At 42.8% G+C, this 20,375-nt stretch overlaps 1 protein-coding gene across 1 annotated transcript; it reads right to left on the bottom strand.

Moving 5' to 3' along the window:
• Nucleotides 1-3,000: 3,000 nt before the first annotated feature.
• Nucleotides 3,001-18,623, bottom strand: kansl1a (KAT8 regulatory NSL complex subunit 1a). The gene is made up of 14 exons (XM_030774540.1): nt 18,250-18,623; nt 14,130-15,641; nt 8,712-8,853; nt 7,972-8,138; nt 7,580-7,718; nt 7,134-7,305; nt 6,673-6,861; nt 6,170-6,334; nt 5,688-5,836; nt 5,396-5,517; nt 5,151-5,208; nt 4,820-4,932; nt 4,400-4,652; nt 3,001-4,006 (listed from the first exon to the last, which is right to left on the bottom strand). Exons 2-14 carry the CDS (start codon nt 15,572-15,574, stop codon nt 3,842-3,844), a joined length of 3,279 nt encoding a protein of 1,092 aa, XP_030630400.1. The 5' UTR covers nt 15,575-15,641; nt 18,250-18,623; the 3' UTR covers nt 3,001-3,841.
• Between the last annotated feature and the right edge of the window lie 1,752 nt (nt 18,624-20,375).

The following is a 20,375-nucleotide window of genomic DNA, read 5'->3' as shown; positions in this document are numbered from 1 at the left end:
ATAAAAAAACACATGGTGTAAGGTACAAGTATACCATTTTTTAAGAAAAACACCATAAAACACAGGGTACCATTTCGGAACAGGAAAGCACTTCACGTGGGCAGCCAAAGGCTTTTGCGACCTATTCAAACTTCTACGTGTGCCGACGACAAGAGATCGCAACTCACAGGGAGATTAAACACGTCCCCGGAATATTTACTCCAGTGGTTCAAGTGAGATTGACAGTGCATAGTGTAGAAGACATGGTGTTTGTCAGACACCTTTCTTACAGTGTTATTATCATGTGGATATGAGATGTATTTGATATAAAAACATGATTATTGTTGTGCCTGCTGGCAGTCTTAAGTTATTGACTTTTTTCAGTGCTCCAATTGTGAATGCCTCTTTTTCTTTGTTCTGTTATTATGGCAGATTTTCTGCTTGACTGATAAAAAAAAACTGACTCGTTAACATATTTTAGACATTAATATGAAACATACTCATTGTAACAAAAAGTTTGTGCAAAAGGCTGAATTCAGAAATCTGAACTGAGAATTCAGGAGCTTTGTTAGGTGTAAAGTTTATGTAGCATACATGAGTGAAACCCAACCAATGCATTTCCCAATGACTTCTTGTCTCCAGTGAAGTTATAGTGTAGTTCTGTGTAAAGTACAGCTACGTATACTAAACGAAAGATAGTCATTAGTGATAGCTCAAAGCTCAGAAATGAAAAACAGTTTAAAGGATTAAGGCCTAACACCCCCCCCCCCCCCAACCCCCAAAAAACAAAACAAAACAACTGATTCTAGTTTATGTGAGGTGCAGCACCAGTCAAAAGTTTGGACACACTTTCCCATTCACTTGAATGGAAAAGTGCGTCCGAACTTTTAACCGGTACTGTATATATAGAACTTTGTGGTCATAAGAAGTGGTTATTTGATTATGTGGACTTAGAAACCTTTAAAAAAAAGCAACGGTCACTATATCATACCCACAATACTGCCAAATGTTTGGGGGCAGGAGTGTTAATTTTCAAACATATTCCAAATGCTTACATGAATCCCAAACAGCCTCATTAACATGTTGAACATGTTATAATAATTATCAGTAATTGCCAAACTGTTCTGTGGTTATTTCCTACTAATTTATTATCAACTAACAAGTATTTTTCACATATCCATCACTTGCACACTAGCATGCCTGTACTACTAAATCCATGGAACAGCATGGAAGTCAGCCAGCTCAGATCAGATTGGAAACCACTCCTCATAAATGCCATCTCCAGACAAAACCAGAAACACTTTTTTTCCTTTTGGCTCTAAGTTGCGTTTCTTCTTCCATACCAACCATTGCTGCATTACAGTAGGTCTGTTGAGTTTTGAGGGTTGTTTTTAACATTCAAGGCTACCTATGCTCCTTGCATGCATTTCATAGGAGACTTGAGCTTAGCGTTGCATCCTTTCTACACCTTACTTTCACTGTATATCCTGCAATTTGAAATGTGTCATTAGGATATATATATAAATATATATGTAGGTAGTAGTGGAAGTGAACACCACCCACAAAACAACCCTCTTTTCTTTAAGGTGAGGAGATGGAGATGTATAGATAGCGTTAGGTATATAATGTATGTGTACTGTATGTTAATGACTCATGTCTAACTATTGCCAAGGATCTATCTGAGGACTCAGAAAAAAAAAAAGCAGAGGGGTACAAACAAAAGTTGTGCTTGTTAACACAAAAATCTGCATGCTGAGTTGTTTGATCATTTTCACACAGTTTTGGCAACACTTTTTTTGAATGTTTTTTGAAATGTATGTGTACTGTGTGTGTGAGACAGAGACCTGAAAGACAGGTGTCTACGAGAGGGCAAAGGTTATAGTGGTTTTAAGGTTGCATATTGTGGAAGATGGTTTTGTCTCATTATGGAGGTCACTGTTATGGGATTGGGGCGGGGGGGGGGGGGGGGGGGGGGGGGGGGGGGGCGTTGAAAGACGATTTGCAAAGAGTTGATTTGTCATACTGCTGTTTGTAATGTCTCTCTCCATCATGCTCCGGTTCTACAGCTGAAGACATGTTGTTTCTGTCGTACCTACGTCATTTACACCTCAACATTTTTGCGGTTGTACATTCTAGCTTGGGAATTGTGCTTGTCAATATCGTTGGTGTGTTTTATTAATAACTGGTTTACAACTATTCTTGTTGATGTACATGTGAATTTGGAATAAAGACTATTAAAACAAACCTGTTTTGACACTGTGGCTTTCAGGAACATCGGAATATTTTAAAGAGAAGAGAAAAGAAAAAAAAAAAAAACAAAAACCCTCAGACGATACATTCATAAACACTGACACAGAACATATACAGAACATTCTCTTTCAGTGATACTGCAGTTAGCCAAGTCTTGAGCAAGAGGCACCTAAGTATCGTAAAAATCATTTTACAATGGAGCTAGTGATTGGCATCTCAGAACAGTACAACAGCTCAAACCTGATGCAACGTCCAACAATTACAAAATCATCTGAATTTCTGGTCCTGTTCAGGTTCACTGCTCTTGTAGATGATATACCTACATATATATATATATATACACAACATATACTCAAGACGACAAACACAATTTTGAGGTGTCTGAATTAAATGTTTTAATGGCACTATTTACAAAACATTTTTTTTTTTTGCAATTGATTTGGGTTAACTGCAGCAACAATTAAAAATACACTGAACTTGTCTTGCACAACTGCAAAAGAAAAATCCTACCAAAAAAAAAAAAAAAAAAAGGCTGATTGAAAGACTGAGGGAATAAACAGAGGTGTAAGAAAGTACAAACAATGTTAATTTGCATAGCAAGTATTTTACTCAGGGAACGGGACCATAGTGCTTAGTAAGACACAAATATGGGGTGACAAAAACAAAAACTCTATATATATATATATATATAAATATATATATATTTATACATACATATACATATACATATACATATATATATATATATATATATATATATATATATCTCAGATCTATCGCAGATGAACAGCAAAACAGTAGCAGAAGCTGAAACTGGGTTTAAAACAGAGACAGTAGTTTTTCCCGACTGTAAAACCTGAGAGTCTGTGTGGATGCTAGTTTTGTGTAAATTTGCTCCTTTAGGAGTGAACACCTCTTACTATATATTCAAAAGAACTACAGTTACATAGGTGCAGAAGACAAAAGGGCAAATCGGTTGTAGGACACATCTGACTGCAGATAACAGTGCAGTGAAAACAGTACAGTGGAAAGCAGGAGTTGAATGCTCTACACATTCAAAAATGACAAAGCAAACCCTCTTTAATATCAAGAGACTCTTAGTTGTCTACAGATTTAAGTGCTCGTTGTCAAGACGAGAGAGGTGAGGAGATTTTTTTTTTGTTTTTCTGTCTCGTTTCGGTTTTTGTCACTCCACAACACAGGCATACACACACAACTAGTCTGTAGAGGAAACCTTTAGGCCAAAGACCCCTTTTAGATAAGTTTGCTACATAGTGAGCTAAAAGTGTCACCTGACAGGTTTTCAACATCACACTAAGTTGCAAGAACATAGTTTTAGCTGACCATAAGAATTTTTTTTTTTATGGAAACAAAGTTCATACATTTCAATAAGACACGTCTTCCTGTGACAAACAACAGCTTTTGGGGGAACAGGTGTTGCATTCTACGATCTTTAATGTTCACTAAAAACTGTGAAAAATATCTGACTGATGTTTGAATATCAAACAACAGAGTCCTTTAATATTTCTTTGTTTTAGTCTGATTTGTGATTTGTTTTTTTCTTTTATGTTAATGCCATTTGGGACAGGGTTTGAAGGTTTTGGATCTGTTGTCACGGAGATGGGGCCTCGCTCTCAGACTCCGCCCTCGTATGGCCCTCACGCCCGTTCGAGGAATATCTCTGGTTCGGATCCCAGTCCAGTTTCGCCGACTCCTTGGGTTCTGCGACAGGATCCTCAGACAGGGGGAAGGTCCTGCGTTCCCACGGTTGTACAGTCTAGGCCGGCGAAAAGAGAAATGAAAAGAACGCACGTGAAACACATGTTAAACACATTAAACAGGAGCCTAAACTTACAGGCTAAAATACTTCAGTTGCAGTATTTTTCCCCACTTGCAGGTGTCAGCAGCAGTGACGGTCCTAACGTAACCCAGATTTCCGTAGGCTATACATAGACATATATAACCACATTCACTGTCCCCTGAGCTTAAGCAACAACTTTCTGCTTCTCCCACTACACTGGAGGACAGTGCCATAGAGAGAGTTTCTGTCACTGTGCATGGGGATGCATCTATATATCAGTGAAGTCAAAGAGTGCCTATGTATGCTACAGAACAGCCTTTTCTTCCAGCATGCAGAGATGTGGATGCGAGGCTAAGCTGTATAACATACCCTCTCTTCATAGATGCAGTCTGGCGTGGAGGAGCGGGTGTCTTCGCTGGACAGCAGTCTGTGCGCGTCTCTGGAGGAGTGTCCGTCGCGGGAGCCGGGCGTGTCCGGGCTGGCGGGGCTCAGGGGGGAGCACACGGCGGCGTAATCCTGCAGAACCTGGAAGTGACCGGCGTCCGGTGAGGACGGCTGAGGCGTGGAGGGATTCGTCCCTCCCAGCGACGGAGTCGTCCTGCCATCTACGGACTTATATGACCTGTAGGAACGAAGGAGAGACTTTAACCGTTTCAACAGAACAGAGCACTTCTCGCTCCGTAAAAGGCCTGTGAGCACAGCAGAAGTCAAGAGAATTACAGGTCAATTTAGAGCTAAAAACGTTCTCACGTGGTCTTAGTGTGTGTGTGTGTGTGTGTGTGTGTGTACCTGCTGCCTCTCCTCTTGGCAGGCGTCAGTGCTGTCCATCTCCACCGAGACCGCTCCTGTTCCTCATATGGCTGATGAAGCTGAGAGAACGCAGCATCTGACAAGTCCTCCACCTGTACAAAGACACACAGAGGGAAGAATCTGTTTAGCAGTCGCACCATAATGAATGAAAGCCTTGTTTAAACTACCGTCTGAGTGAAGGCTGTGCACGTGGGAGACAGACAGTAAAGGGTAAACAGGCTTTCCAATCTGAGTACAGAGAGAAATATGCAAATCCAAAAACTGACCCGACCAAACAGCTCTGGAGAATCAAATATGGCAGTTAACATACCTCTGCGTTATCGTCCTCTTCCGCGATGGGCTGAGCGAGAACGTCCGCTTCCCTCCAACTAAAACCAAAAAGGCAACGTGACTGAATGTTCTCGATCGCCCGGCACGCGATTTCAGACGGGCCGCCGCCTGATTCGGCGCATCTTTCTACAGGCACGTTTATTTACACCCTGATACACGTTTGTTTACATGTGCCTCTGTAAACAGAGACAAACAGATACGCACACACACGGAGTGACCACGTACCTTGGGGTGAGGATCTCTTTGTACTGTAGCTTCTCCACTCTTGTGGTGGCCACCACTGACATGGGAATGACAATGTTGTTGATGTCGAAAGAGCTTTCTCCTCTCCGCCTCCGTATAGGTTGCTACGGGACAAACACACATGATTAAACATCCAAACACATGACCAGTGGTCTGGGGTTAAAACAAACCAACACTCCTACGCTCTACCACCGTCTCACATACGAGTACTACAAACAGACACAAGTCAGGTTTTGGGTTTGAACAGGACCCGAGTTGAGGGGAGGGATGTTACCATTGAGCACGGGGTCTGGCCGCTGTTGCTTAGCGGCGTGGGACTCTCGCTGGGGTTGGCCAGCTGCTTGTTCAGTGGGCTTGGGGTAGAAGAGTGAAGACTAGATAGAGATGAACATGGACTGCCAGTATCCACAAGGAGCTTTGGGGCTGTGGGGAAAAAAAAAAAAAAGAGAGAAAGATATGTAAAGAGTGGGAAAGAGAAAAAGTGAAAGGTACTGACAAAGGTGGCAAGGTGTGTTTTGTACACCTGTTGTATCAAATATGTGAATTGGTTGTGTACGCTTGGGCTTAAAATGTAAATCCTGACACTTTTCCTTATTCGTTATAACTAAGCACCTCAACAAAAGCACAGAGTTCCCTGCTGCTGGAAATGCCGTACAAAAAAAGTGAAGTACGCACTCTTGTGCTGGAATCAACTACCGGACTAAGACATGTCAGTGACGGTCCAATCAGTGAAAGACACAGTAAAGAGAGACTCACACTCTGTCCTATCAAAAGAATGTTCTCTGGCTCTCTTCCGACTGTGACTCCTGTCCTGCAGGTGCTCGGCTCTGTAAGGTGTGCAGTTCTCTGACTTGGGCACACACATACTGACATCTGTCTGTCTGTGAGACCTCTCCAACCTGCTCTTATGATGAGACAGTCCTGCAGAGAAGAGAAGAGAGAAGGATAAGAAGGAGAAAATATGCAACTATATTCTTACAGTCAAGAACGTGTGACAGTGTATCCTGTGGGAAAAATGGCGTTTATGTTGCGTTTAACCGAACCGAAGGCTTCACAGAGACATGATTGGTGTTAAAGTCTAAGGGAAGAGAAGAGAGCTGCGTTTGATGAGTCACCATCTCAATGTTTCCTCCTCCACAAATAGCACTGTTTTATTAAGTGACACCACTCATTAGATTCTTTCACAGATGGTGTCTATCCAGCGCCCACAGTATCTGGTGTGTGTGTTTGTGTGTGTGTGTGTGTGTGTGTATACTCACTGACTGCAGCCCTGTGGCAGCTGGAGAGCTTGAATCTGTGTTTGGATGAAGATGGTGATGACAAAGATGAAGAGGAGAGGGAGAGCTTGTGTCGGAGAGAGAGTTTCTTCAGGGGTTTCAGCTTCTCTGTGTGTGTGCTCTGCCAATGGGACTTGAGCACTCTCTGGAGGTGAACGCTCATCCCCACATCTGACAAGGGAAGGACGGAGAGAGGAAAGAAATGTTTAGCTGTTCTTACGTCACACACAGGAGACAGCACCAAGATTGCATTTGTGGGGCCGTGTAAGTTACTTTAAGTTCGGGAACGGGACAGTGAGGAAGTTGTAGTAACACTGTGACATGCTATCCATTTTTTAAAACCTCACAGAAAAGATGTGTAAAAAAAATCATGTTACGTGTGTGAGTGTGTTTGAAACTTTCTAGAGGGAGAAGACAGATATGTGTGTTTATGTGTGCCTTACCTGACTGTAAAGAGAGGATAGGGTGCACACTGGGGTCCTGGTGGGCTAATCTCTCCAGCAGGGGGCGATCATATGGTAGATTTTGTTTAGCAAAGTGTTGTCTGCCCCCACACATCATGCAAGAGGAGTTCACTTCACACGCAGGTGGAGGAGAGCAGGATGCTTTGTGGACCTGATTAGGGACGAAACACGATCATTAGGGCAGAATACTCGCTGCGCTCTTTTAACATTTCACCACAGACGACAAACACTTTCACATGTATTATCCTATGTCGGAAGCTTCTAGTGGAATTGTTTAAGTGTTAATATCAAATTGGTCACGTCTTGATGAACCCTCAAACACAGACACAAGGAAAGATTCATAATACAACCACTAATTCATTTTACAGTCAAATTCACCAATTTTACACACACGCACATGCGCGCGCACACACACACACACACACCTTGCTGCTGAGATTAGTGATGGTGTTGGGATGGACAAGTCGCCGTCTCCTGCAGCTGAGCAGAGGACGTGTACGTGCAGCGACGCATGTGTTGTCTGGCATCAAAGGGCACTTCACATCCGATCCATCCGCAACGCTGCTATGGAAACAAACAACGGAGGGATGCGTTAGGAAAAAAAAAAAAACACCACAGGTCGCTGTCAAGTAAATTAATAAATAAAAATAATAATAATAATAAACAAAAGGGCTGGAACTGAAAAATAACACAGTTCACCACAAAAGACTGTGTAATAGCATCGACTTTCAGTTTCTTTTAAAGTCATGGACATTTTTCTTCCATTCACTTGATCAGATGCGATTATGACCGAAAAGCAAAGCCTGAGCACCCGTACCTGTTCGGCACGCCGTTGACTGGCCGGTCTGTGAGACAGCCTCCGGGTTGGCCAGGCTCCTCTGTGGAATCATGGGAAGTCTGGAGAGGGAGCGGGTCTGTCTCCGGCTCTGCGTCCGTCTCCGTCGTGCCAAAGCAAGGGGGCGAGTCTCCTAGCTCCACGCAGCCCTAGAGACGGAAGCCGGACATCGGCAATCGAGACACGTGAGGATGTGTACACAGCAACGCAATCTGAGCTGAGATGACAGCTGTAGTGTTTCTTCTCAAACTGAAGCACGAGCATACTGTGTATGTGACGTTTTTACATCCCTCTTTTCTTCTCCTCCCCGCGGAGAACCAACGCACTGAAACGTCCTGAGACAGTCTGTTTCCCTTCCTGCCACACCTTTCTTCCTTAGCCCTCCTCACTTTTTCTGCCACTTCCATAAGAATTTCAAAGATACGCGCACAGAGAAAAGAGGCAAAGATCGCTCCACTGTGCCCAAATCGCGTTAATCTAAGAGCGTCAACACGCACGAATCAAATCACTAAAGCTTGACACATGAAGTCCTCTGTCTTCCATTTCGTTTGGGCCTTCACAACTAACCCTCCTCATGCCTTCACAGGTTTAAAAAAAAAAAAAAAAAGACACTGTCCTCATGGTTTTTTGCTGGCCTTGCACCTGCTAGTACACTTTTCTCACACTCACGCACTTCTACGTTCACACACACGAAGCGGAGCAGATATGTGGCGTGGGCTGACCTTGCCGGCGCGTATCTGGCGGTAGATATCGGTCTGCTGGCGGATACGGTACTCCAGGTCCGAGATGTGGGCCTGAAGCCACGTCCAGTGACTTATGATGGAGGCTCTCTCCAAAGCGTGCCGCCCCTCTGCTCTTCTCCAACTGCAGCCAGAGCGAGAGAGAGAGAGAGAGAGAGAGAGAGAGAGAGAGAGAGAGAGAGAGAGAGAGAGAGAGATAAACATTAGCTGAACCCAGTTCTTGTTTCTGTATGTCTGTTTCTATATTCTCACCTTGAAACAAAATTGGTTCAGAAATCAGGAACTACAGTCAGGTCTCAAAGCTTTAAAATTCATTGTGAGAAACAGATACTGATTCAAAAAATATTAGAAACCTGTCTCTTCTTGTGATGTTGTTGCATCACCTACAGAGGGCGCTCTTTTTATTAACGCAAATGCAAGGACAAAAAATGTCCAGAGTACATGTCCAGACATGAGCTGTCACAATAACTCTCACTCCTGCTCTGTGTCTCCTCTAAATGACTCATGCTAAAACAAACGCAGGTCGTCTAAGAGAAGGTGTGTAGTTGTGCTGTTGTCAAGTTAAGGGTTTCTCTTTAGATAACATCAGCTTGTCTGTCTGAGCTGCGTAGCCTTTCACCTCTCCTTTGTCTCACGTCCCCAAACACACGTTAACAAAGCACATCCCCAGAATCAGCACATTCCCACTGTGCAGACAGGTTTTACACATAAAACACACACACACACACACCCAAAACATGTAACACATTATTACACCCAGACACACCAACCCCTCACATCCTGTCTGTGTCCGCCTGCCACTGTAACCCCATTCAGCCTACCACCCACAAGAACCTGCAGTTAAGTTTATGTCTGCTTCTGCACTGGCAAAAAAAAATGAGCACAAATTCAACCAACAGCAATGTCCCTGTCTCCACCTGGTTCTGATCTCAGGAGTAGAGGCAATCTAAGAGAGAGGAACTCTATCCAATGAAAAATGCAAACGAGTTTTCCTTTACTGGCCAAACAAACAAAAAAAAAGAAAGAATATGAATACATGAAATCAAATTATCCGCCCTTTTCTCGAGTTTCCTTTGTTTCTCTTTGGCACCCACGTCTCAGGCGCCGTCTCTGACGTTCCACAGGCCCCTGACTCTAGAAAACTGCTTTGTAATGATGACTAGAGTGAAAAGGTCTTTACAAATAAAACTGACTTGAACACAGAAACACCTCACGCTGAGCAAGTGTCAAACTCTTCATATTTTGAATAGCGTACGTTTCTTTCTCTCTCTCTCTCTCTGCGCGTACTGGGGTCCGTGGGGGCGTATAATTTAAAAAGAACAAAAAAAAAAAAAAAAAAAAAAAGAAGTAGCACAACCTGCCAGCGCTCCCTCCCTGTGCTGAAATGAATCCGGTATGAATTGAGTTCTATAAATCATGTTCCACGGATGGCGGTGCTGTGAAGAGGACAATAGCAGACTTAATTAACCCCACGGTTCTCTCTCTTTTGTTCCTGGATTCAGACTAACGAGCGTAGCAACACCACCATCGGTTTCCTTCTGAACAAAAATGTCAAGGAATACAATGTGTCTGTACTTGAAAAAGTAAACTGAACGCGTTAATGTCAAACCCTCCTCCGAGGACCGCGACCAGGTTCGGTTTGATGGTTCAGAGATCTTAAGGTTATTAAAAAAGATTATTAAAAAAAATCGATATATGCTGGAGCCATCCAAAAAAAAACAAAAAACGGTTAAGACTCCACGGGAGGCTTTTCTCTTTGGCTCTGCGGAGTAAACTGGACTTAAAACGATGAGTGGACGAATGAGAGAAAGAGTGCGAAAGAAGAAATGGGTGAAAATGGATTTCATAAAAAGCCTGACAGAAAAGAAGAAGAAGAAGAAGAAGAAGAAGAAGAAGAAGAAGAGGAAAGGTGGGGGGGGGTCTGACAAGGTCAAATGCAGTTGGAATGTTTGAATCATTACATAAAAAAGTCTGAACAAGAGACAAGGGGGGAGAGAGAGAGAATGGTAGAGGAATGAGGGGCACTGGAACAACAATGAAGAGTCAGAGACACAGAGACAGACAAACAGGAAAGTGGTAAGATTAGGAGAGTGATGGAGGGACAGAGTAGAGAGAGAGAGAGAGAGAGAGAGAGAAAAAAAGAGAAAAGTGAGAATGAGAGTGGGAGGAAAGAAGAGAGAGGGAGCGAGAGCAGGAGAGAAAAACGGGTTATGTAACACGAGTGGGTTCAGACAGAGTATGGCGGTGTGGAGCAGCTCCAGATGTGAGCAGAACAGAAGGGGAGCTGGCATGAAAGAGAAAAGAGAAGGAAGGAAAAAAAAAAAGAAAAAGAAAAAAAAATCCTCTGTTAGGTCTTTGAAATCCTGCTGAAGAACATCACATGCATCTGTTCTGCTCAGGTTTCCTGACAAGAGTCTGAACAGAGGCTGGCAATTCACTTTATACAATTAAAAGGTTCCAGATCTGTGTCAAACACACGCATTCGGGATCGGGTTTTTTTTCTGATATAGCACACAAACACATTTTTGTGTGCTTGAGAAACATCTTCATTTTCACACATCAAAAGACTCAGGACATTTGTGAAATAAACATCAAATTACTTGACTGGCATAAAGGAGCCTATTATTTTTCTGTTCCAATTAAACTACGAGATCTGTGGACCCGCCACATCCCATTACATACGTGCTAATGCAATGAAACTGAACTGCTATTTGCAATGACACAGAGGTCAGTCTCTGACATACATGACTAAAGAAACAGTTGAAGTTCAAGGCAGTTCCCCAGCAAACGCAAACCTCATAGAAACGTCGGGGAAGTTCACTTTCTCACACGCACTATGACTAAATACTCAGCGAGCCCATGGACACAGAACAAACGCTGAACACCAATGAAAACCTGACAAACAGTGACAACCAGTTTCATCAGTGAACCTTGAAACAAGACAGCAGAGTGTGGAACAAGTCAGCAGAGACTACCATGCAATTTTAATACACTTGCACGCATCAACCAGTTAATTCATGTACACTTTTGCCATTGGGTATAAATTAATGTGCTCAGGGTCAATGTCCTATGACACACAGCGTCTACATAGAATGTTATCACAGAAACAAGCCAAAGTTCAACTAAATCAAGTTCCTCTTACAGTTTTCCCATGTATCTGTGGGAGGGGTTAAAGTAAGAGTAGTAGTAGAACGATACTGCAGAGAGAAGCAACGAGTGGTTATACATCTTACACAAGAGAATCAGAAACAGCTTATTTCAAAGAGAAACCAGATTTCGATTACCTAAAGAATAGGAGGACAGACACACACATACATACACACACACAGACACAGACACACACACACATAGACACACACACACACTTCTATAAAAACAACTCACAAAAACAAATGCAAACACACACATTCCAGTGTTCAAATTTGACATTCAAACTACATTCATGGATGACTGGTTATTTAGGTCAAACGTGCAAAGGCAGCAAGGCAGGCAGTAAGATGGCCATCTTTAGACCTGCTCTCATTAATAATCAACCAAAAAAAAAAAAAAAAAACCCAGCTCAGAGACGATAATGTTCTCAACCAGCCAAAAAAAAGCCAACAAGTGCTTCTCACTTCCCCTAAACACAACAGCAGATTAGGAAATTTGGGCTTAAACCACATGAATACATAATGTTGATGGTTGGCCCAGTCCACACAGATTTGCCCTTGTAACAATACACATTTTCACTGCTCGGATCAAAGCTGAGTCATTTTCACCACTGCCACTATCTTTCACACGCATAAAGACTTGACTATTTTGTTTACGAGCTGGAGAACAGGCCTAGTTTAAGGATTCCAGCGTTACAATGTCACCTTGACATTAGTGCTCAAATACCATGAGTCAATTTTTGATAGGAATATCTTCCCCTTGCGATGTACATTAAATTATTCAGCGTGTGAGTTGAACAGCTCTCATGGGTAAATGAGGTGTTATCGTCTACACAAAGACTTGGTTCCAATTACAGCTGATACAGAGCAGTATTTGGCCAGTTGCTTTGCTTTCTGAAGAGACAAACCTGCAATCTGCAAAGCCTCAAATCACAACTTCATCCACAAAGAGCTTTGTTGTGTAGATGTGCACAAGGAACAGATCACAAGCACAAACAACGTCCATAATGTAGGCCGACATTTCATTTTCATTTCACTTAATGACAATAACTTATGATGTATTTGCATTTTTATAATCAAAAACACTTTGCACAGCATCTAGTTGAAACCAGTCAGTTGTCACTTCTGTATGTTTGTGCATAACAATCTGATGAACACCTGATAAAGTCCTACACACGGTGATGGATGGCAGCTATTAACAACCTACAAAACAGACTGCCGTAGTTGCACTGATGGACTAAACACATCACCGGATTGACAACAAATTTCTAGGCTGTACTGTGTAAGCAGGGTGTGTATCCTCGCTTTAACTGTAAAGATGACAATGTCTCCACTCATTGCTGCATGTATAAACACAGACTGAGTCATGTGCAGACTCCAGCTTTGCTGTCTGACCATGCAGCCTAAGTTAGACCAGTCCATTCTAAATTGGTTCTCTACATTTTCTACAAAGGTACTGTTGTTGTGGCTGACCTTACTGAAGTTCAGGCAGTATTCTGTTATCCTCAAACACTGCCTTTATGAAGACACAGCAGTCACATACGCAAGTGTACACACACACACACACACACACACACAAAGGGATGCAAGAGCAATTCCACACAAGAGTAAACAAGACACTGTATGTTTTTGTTTTTTTGTTGTTGTTGTTGTTTTTTTTAATTCCAGGCTCTCCCCAGCAATGAGCTGTGGTTTACTTTGATTTCCATGTGAGTCAAAGCACCAGCTCTGTTCCCACCTCACGTCGCCTTTCCTCCCAGTATGGAGCTTCCCCTCTCAAGGTACAGGAAATCTAACTTTGCACTTCTTTTCAAAAAAAAGACTGTGGCCAAGGAAGACAGACTAAAATGGCTTTAGACTAGACTGTGTTTTGTCAACAAGATTTATGATCTAATGTCACTGGAAAAACAAGGACTGAGTGGAAATTAACAGTAAACACAGAGACATATACACACACGTCACTGACAACCCTTAATTTGAAGATAAACGTAACCTTTTAATGACATTCATTCGCTTACAATAAAGCACGCTGGATTTTTTTGAGCAGTCACAACATGTCTAGATCTCCCCCTGATCTGGAAACCACCTGAAGAACAAAAATCTAGAAAAATGAAACTAGAGTCGGGTCTAGTCTAAATTTTGACTCCTAGTACCATACCTCGCTTTAGATAGAACCCGGCTCAACCATGATGTTTTGTCTACATTCACACACACACACACACACACACACACACACACACACAGTACTCACAGTTTAATATGGCGCTGCTCCAAGTCCACTCTAGCCAACTCTTCTTCCTCCACATCACTGTCTCCTCCTGAGCTGCTTTCAGTGGCATCCGAGTCAAAAGCGGCTTCAGCTGAGTGCAGGTTCGCCGAGCCGCTCAGAGACAGCCTCTCTAACTCTGAGGGTACGGAGCTGCCCTTTAGAAAGCGAGCCAAACTGCCGGCCTGGTGATCGCCGGAGGCCCGGATTCCCCTCCACGAGCCCGAGTCCACCTTATGACTTGGACCTTTCGAGGTTTTGCTCAGGGCTGTGTCGAGAAAGCCATTCAGCTGCTGCTGAACGTGGCGTTCGACCTGCTTGGCTTGCACCACCTGCAGCCGTTTGCGCAGGCGACACAACCTGCCCTCGATCTCCGCCTGCCTGCGCTGGTTCTGTAGTGTCCGTTCGTGCAGCCGCATCTCTAGGCAAGGGGAGGATGGTGGTGAGGAACGCTGGGGAGCAGGAGAGGAGCTTAAAACAGGTAAAGGAGAGATCTTGTTTTCCTCTGTGTCCATATCACTACAGTTACTTGTCTCTGTTGCCTTTTCATCAGAAACGGGCAGCACTTGACCGGCACAGGGTACGGTACTGAGCTCTGAATTGACCCGCGGGGATTGAGATGAGCCCGTCAGAGCCATGTCAGATGAGGAATTTTGATTAGCAACTGCCACAAACTGTTGTTTCACATCTCCCTTCTGCTTAGTTGCCGTTGTCATGGTTACACTGGACTTTGAGGAAAGCGTTGGTGGGGACAACGGTGCCTCCTGATTGGCCGACGGCTTGTCACTGTTACCGTTCACCGTAGTGACGCAGCCCTTCTCGGCCGCGGTGGTAGCAGGGACGCCGACTTTCTTGGCCAGTCCATTGACGGGCACCATCGCGGCGTCACCTCCTCCTCCTCCCCCTCCTCCTCCGTTGACGAGGCTCTTCAGCTGACCTCCGGTGAGCTCTAGGGCGTGGTGCTTGCGCAGCAGGAAGTCGGTGCCTGCCGTGCTGCTGTGGAAAATGGAGCCACTCAGCAGGCCGTGGCTCTTCAGCACAGACTGCTTGATGAGGACGCCTTGCTGCTTGAGCGACTCCTTGGCCTTGGTGGAAGATGGTACTGGCGTCACATCAGAGCACAGGTATGAGGCCACCAGAGGCTGCAGCTTACCCAGAGATGGGGGCTTGCAGACGGGCAGGGTGTCGGCACACAGAGACTGTTCCTGGGCCTTGTAAGGGTGGCAGTTCTCCTCGTGGTCTGTGACCAGGTGTTTGCCGTTGGTGGAGGCGGCAGGGGCAGAGACGGAGGCGGAGAGGAGGATGTTACTGGCGTTGCTGTTGTTCTCTGGGCTGCTGGGGGACAGGTTGGAGGAGGGCGAGGCCAGTTTGAAACGGATGTGGCGAGCTTCGGCTGGGGCGTCAGTCAAAGCGGGCGCCATTGCAGCCATGCAAGGTTGAGGGACGGCACTGTGGCCAGTACCACTGAACCCCCACACCACCCCACCGACGAAAAGCCTGAGGGGAGGAAGAGGTTGGGAGGGAGAGAGATGAAACAATCATTTAATTTCTGAAATTTAAATTTCTAAATAAAATTTGGCTTACAATATAACGGTATCAACTGACACACAAGAGTTTCCCAAACTACATCTGCATTACGGACTGGATGCTGACACAGTCACTTCTATTTCGTCAATTAGGTCAACATATATTTCAAAAAGCAGAGGAGCTGAACCTATACAAGAGTATATGACAGATAATGGTAACCCAACAATAACAACGAAATTTCATGACCTCCCATAGTCAGCTATTCCAGTTATAATATCAACAGAATTGTGTTTCTTAAGTCTTGAATACAATTTTAGCAAGACCCAGACTTGGAATGAGAAGGAAAATATATTCTGGATATTCAGCAGGATGATTGAGCAGACTGGATATTCAGCAGGCAAATTCAAAATGAGCCTGTGTAAGCAAATTACATGTATTAATCAAATAAAAAAAACTCATTTTGCAGATGGAAAAGAGAAGGTCCTCTGCTTCAATGATTGTGCACAAACACAAACACACTCATATATATACACACACACACATATATATGTCTGACTTTCAAGTGCCCTTCACCCTCTGCTTGACTTAGTTAACAGAATGGGACCTCTTGACCTCTTTAGAGAAGCAGCTAAAGCATGGCCTCCACACACTCAACTGGTCACTGATGCAGTTTGGGAGGGAAAATCTCTAAAGCTTGTATAAGAGAGCAAGTCTGCCTTCCTCCCTCTCTCTCTTTTTTCCTCCCCCCCCCCCCCCCCCCCCCCCCCCCCCCCCCTTTCATTCCTAGACCATCTGTGTAAGGAGGTGTCTCTCGTTCTCAGGGATAAGAGACCAGCTCCAAGCAAACCCTGCACACACTGCCGAACCCTGTTCAAAAATACTCCTAGATGATATGTCTTTCAGTAGCCTCACTCGGAAGAGCTGAGATATGCGCAGCAGTTCTACTGCCGTAGTTCATTATCTTTATACATATTCTAACAAATTAGGAGAGCATAAACACACACCCTTATATTACTGTACAACAACGGTTTAAGGCATGCTTAAAACGACACCGAAAAGCGCAATGGGGTAATATTTTACTTTTTTAACAGACCTAGTTACTCGTTAACGTTGTCTATATTCTTACACTATGGCGTAGGCTACTTAATACGATATAGGCTTAAGCCCCGCGCTCTTACCGAGGGGTTATAACAGTACGAAGCGCAGTGTAACTAGGTTAATATGTCAAACGAGTAAATAAAGAGAAAAATATAGTCAATATTTGATGAACACGGTAAGAAATCAAAAGTCATATGCTCTCGAAACAAGTTAAAGAACTGCATATCCTGTTTAATTTAACAATAAAACAGTTCAACATTTAGGAAGCTCCGCCGCAGAGCAGCGTGCTCTACGCCATGTTTGGTGTGTCAATAGATTATGCAATACAGCAGTTATGAAGAAAAAACACCCTTTGAGCCATCTCTGAAGTTCACCGTAAACAATAGTTCTTTGCAAAGTAAAAATAATTAAGACTGTTTTCATTTTCATTGTAAACGGCCAACATAACGTGAACAACAGTAAGCACAAATTGGCTAAAATCCTTCGTAATGTTGGTAAAAATCCTTCATTTCCGCGTCCCAAAATGATCACAGCTTAATGGCATCTTCTGCGCAATAGTATGTGTAATTTAGATTCTTTTGACTTATTTTTAAATTGCGGACAACGATTATGCTACACTTCCCACGGAAAATCAACTAACGATAGATAAAGAATGGACATGTTTAGAAATCCAATTCTACTCCAGAAAAACCATAATATATTGTTAACGTAGTCTCATACGGTGGCTAGTTGCAAGGAGTCACTGTTGAATGCATTAAAAACCTAACGTCATTTTAATGTTTTAAGCTCACGTGTTACACCTTTTAGCGAAGAAAACGATTTTTACAAAGTTGCACCGTTTTAGCTTAATATAATATTTAGCGGTTGAGACTAAGCTGAATTTATTGCACTTGTGTACAACTGAAAATGCGTTTGCATGAAAAATATAAAACAAGTGACCTATACAATTGTCGAGTAAAAGACATCAATAAAGGATGAAGCTACGTTAAAACCTTTTACGTTGACGTTAGATAGTCATCATGTTACACAGCCTGTTGTCGTAAATTTAGCTATGCTGAGCAACAACTCGTTTTAACGAGACAATGAGTTTAGATGCAATAACATCGGGATTTACTTTCACGGATTCACTTCAGCGATCATTTTGAATACAATACTAAGATTCGGAAAATAATATTTATCAACACAGACTGAGTTAACTCATTATGTTTCATACGTCCTTTTCTAGTTAGTAGTGGTGAAATGGCGAGCTTGTAGTCTTCGCATTGAAAACCACAATAGAGAAAAAGAAACACAAATGCTTTTACTATTACGATCACTGAATTCATCTACTATACAAGAACTGAATTAAGTGTATGAATCCGAATTACTGTGTTCGTTTTACAAAATTTGGTTTGTGTAACGTCAGCTTTCAACATAACTGGGTCACAACTAGTCTCGCATATAGCTACTAGCTAGTAACAAAGAAAAAGGAGGAACCTACCACGTGACGGGGCGCGCTATCCGGGGGAATTTCGGTAATGATTCCACGCTCTTTTGGTCGGTCGAATAGATGAAATGTCAGCAGGAACAAGAAATTAATTTATTGCACAAGCATTTCCACAGAATTTGTCAAAGCCGAATCCATTTCTCGAGGACCTCGGTTTCAGGAACCTTTTCAGTATCGTCCCGGAATCACGAAATGGGCGATACTGACTAAGTACACCTTGCTGTCCTCTAACAGAATAAGAGAAATCAAGTGCAAAATATATCTTTATGGTCCAGCATAAATCGAAATTTTGGTTCAGTAACGATATCTTTTCATTTACCGCCTTTATTAGTAGCTTTCAAGTGTAAAAGACCAGAAATTTCAGTACGAATTTGTTATCGTTTTGGGGAGAGGCGCAAGAAAGATGGCGTCTCGTTCGTCTCCCTCGGATTTGAGCCTGACAAACACAGATGCTGGGCATGTAGAGCTTGTAGGCGGGAGACATTTCTCACGCTCGCCACTAGAGTAAACGAGTATCTATGAATACGGCCAATAGCAAACCACTAGAGGGAGCTGGGTTGTCAAAATTGTCGACATAACCATTTACTGTATATACGATGATATCGTAAAGTTAGTTAATTCTCTGACTCATTTCTGTTCCTAGAATGGACAGCTGAAGTGTACTTGGATAACACACACACAAAGCATACCACATAGAAGTCATTAGACTCAAGTAGGTACGAATGCGTAAATTAAATTGGTAAGACGTTAGAAAGCAAGTTTGCCTTAATTTTGTGTTAAAATTAATTCAAGGCGTGTTTGCTATTTGGTCGATCTAAGATATCTGAGCTGTAAACTGTATACACATTCTTCAGTTGTAAATGGGAAATTCCCAACACTGTAATAATAAAATGAAATGAGGAGAGATTTGGGGATCAACTTTATCCTGGTGATTAGTGTCTGCATTCTTTTACATGTACCTTTCATACACCTACTTCATCAAAAATGTATAACATGTATCACAACCATTAAAACACCAGGACACTATATTAAATGCAGTTATACCCAATGACACATTTTCCTTCTCGAAAAAAAAAAAAAACAGAGAACGAGAGCGTATAACATTATCAGCTGCTTTCTGTGGATGCCCCTTTAAAATGAAAAGTACAATATTATTTTTCCATTTTCATCACCTATCAGTTTTACGTCCATCAAAATCTACCCAATCCATCTAACCTCTCCCCAATCCATTCTACTTTGTAGGTATAGGGCCCTCAGTGGACAGTTAGTGTTGTATGTGCTGCCAGAGTTTTCTTCTTTTTTTGTATGTACCCTGTGACAGTAAAGATTCAGTTACAGTTTAGCAATATTGGCAAGGGCTGCAGTAAGCATTTTTTCTGTTCTATTCAAACCAAAATTAAAATGCACATTTTCAGTTGCCCTAGCACAAATTCCAAGCACAGAAACAGTAATTGTCCAAACGTCTTGTCTGTTTAGGCAATGTTGCTATAACTTGAATCCTGCAACAGCTTGAAACTGAAGCCTGAGCCCTGTCGGAATGCATAACATTTTGGCCTGAGCCTGCTCAGTGCCAGACTCATTCATGCAACACATTCATAACAGTCCAAGTCTGACATGTACTGTCTCGGGCTCTGGTCAGGCTGCAGCCCTCTGGTGGACAGGCCAGTGTTTTTGTTTTTTTGTTTTTTTCTTTCCAAGGTCTTCAACTGCACGTTTGATTGATGATTATCTCAGTTGTTTAGAGCATGTTGCTAACGTACAGGGATAAAAATGTAATTCTTCAAAAAACAAATGACCACTTTTTTTTCAGTTCATTTTTATTTTCATTGATATCCTTAAGACACAGGGAATAGAAAACCAATTGAGTGTTACATAAGAGTGACCCACTACACGGTGCTTGTCAACAGAGAATGGAGAAGCTAGAGCAAACTCGTTAAAGAAATCACCAGACCATTTAACACATGAGCGCGTGCTGTGCATCTCCATTTCAGCTGTTTAGGTTTGTTTCAGCCTCTATACTCAGACGAGTCTTGTATTTTACCTGCCCCGACAACCTCAGAGGATCACGAACAGCTTGTTACAGATCTATGGTGTAATTTCCAGCATTCTGTACTTAGAAA

This window comes from Chanos chanos, chromosome 5 (genome assembly GCF_902362185.1).
Source record: "Chanos chanos chromosome 5, fChaCha1.1, whole genome shotgun sequence".
NCBI lineage: Eukaryota > Metazoa > Chordata > Actinopteri > Gonorynchiformes > Chanidae > Chanos > Chanos chanos.
This window is presented reverse-complemented; position numbering and strand designations above follow the sequence as displayed.

Bases quoted from the DNA above. Each gene is read 5' to 3' on its own strand.
- kansl1a (XM_030774540.1), bottom strand. From the start codon at position 15,574: ATGGCTGCAATGGCGCCCGCTTTGACTGACGCCCCAGCCGAAGCTCGC. The intron at 5,209-5,395 runs GTACGTGGTCAC...TTTTGGTTTTAG, and splicing joins AAAGAGATCCTCACCCCAAG to TTGGAGGGAAGCGGACGTTC. The intron at 4,933-5,150 runs GTATGTTAACTG...GTCTTTGTACAG, and splicing joins AAGAGGACGATAACGCAGAG to GTGGAGGACTTGTCAGATGC.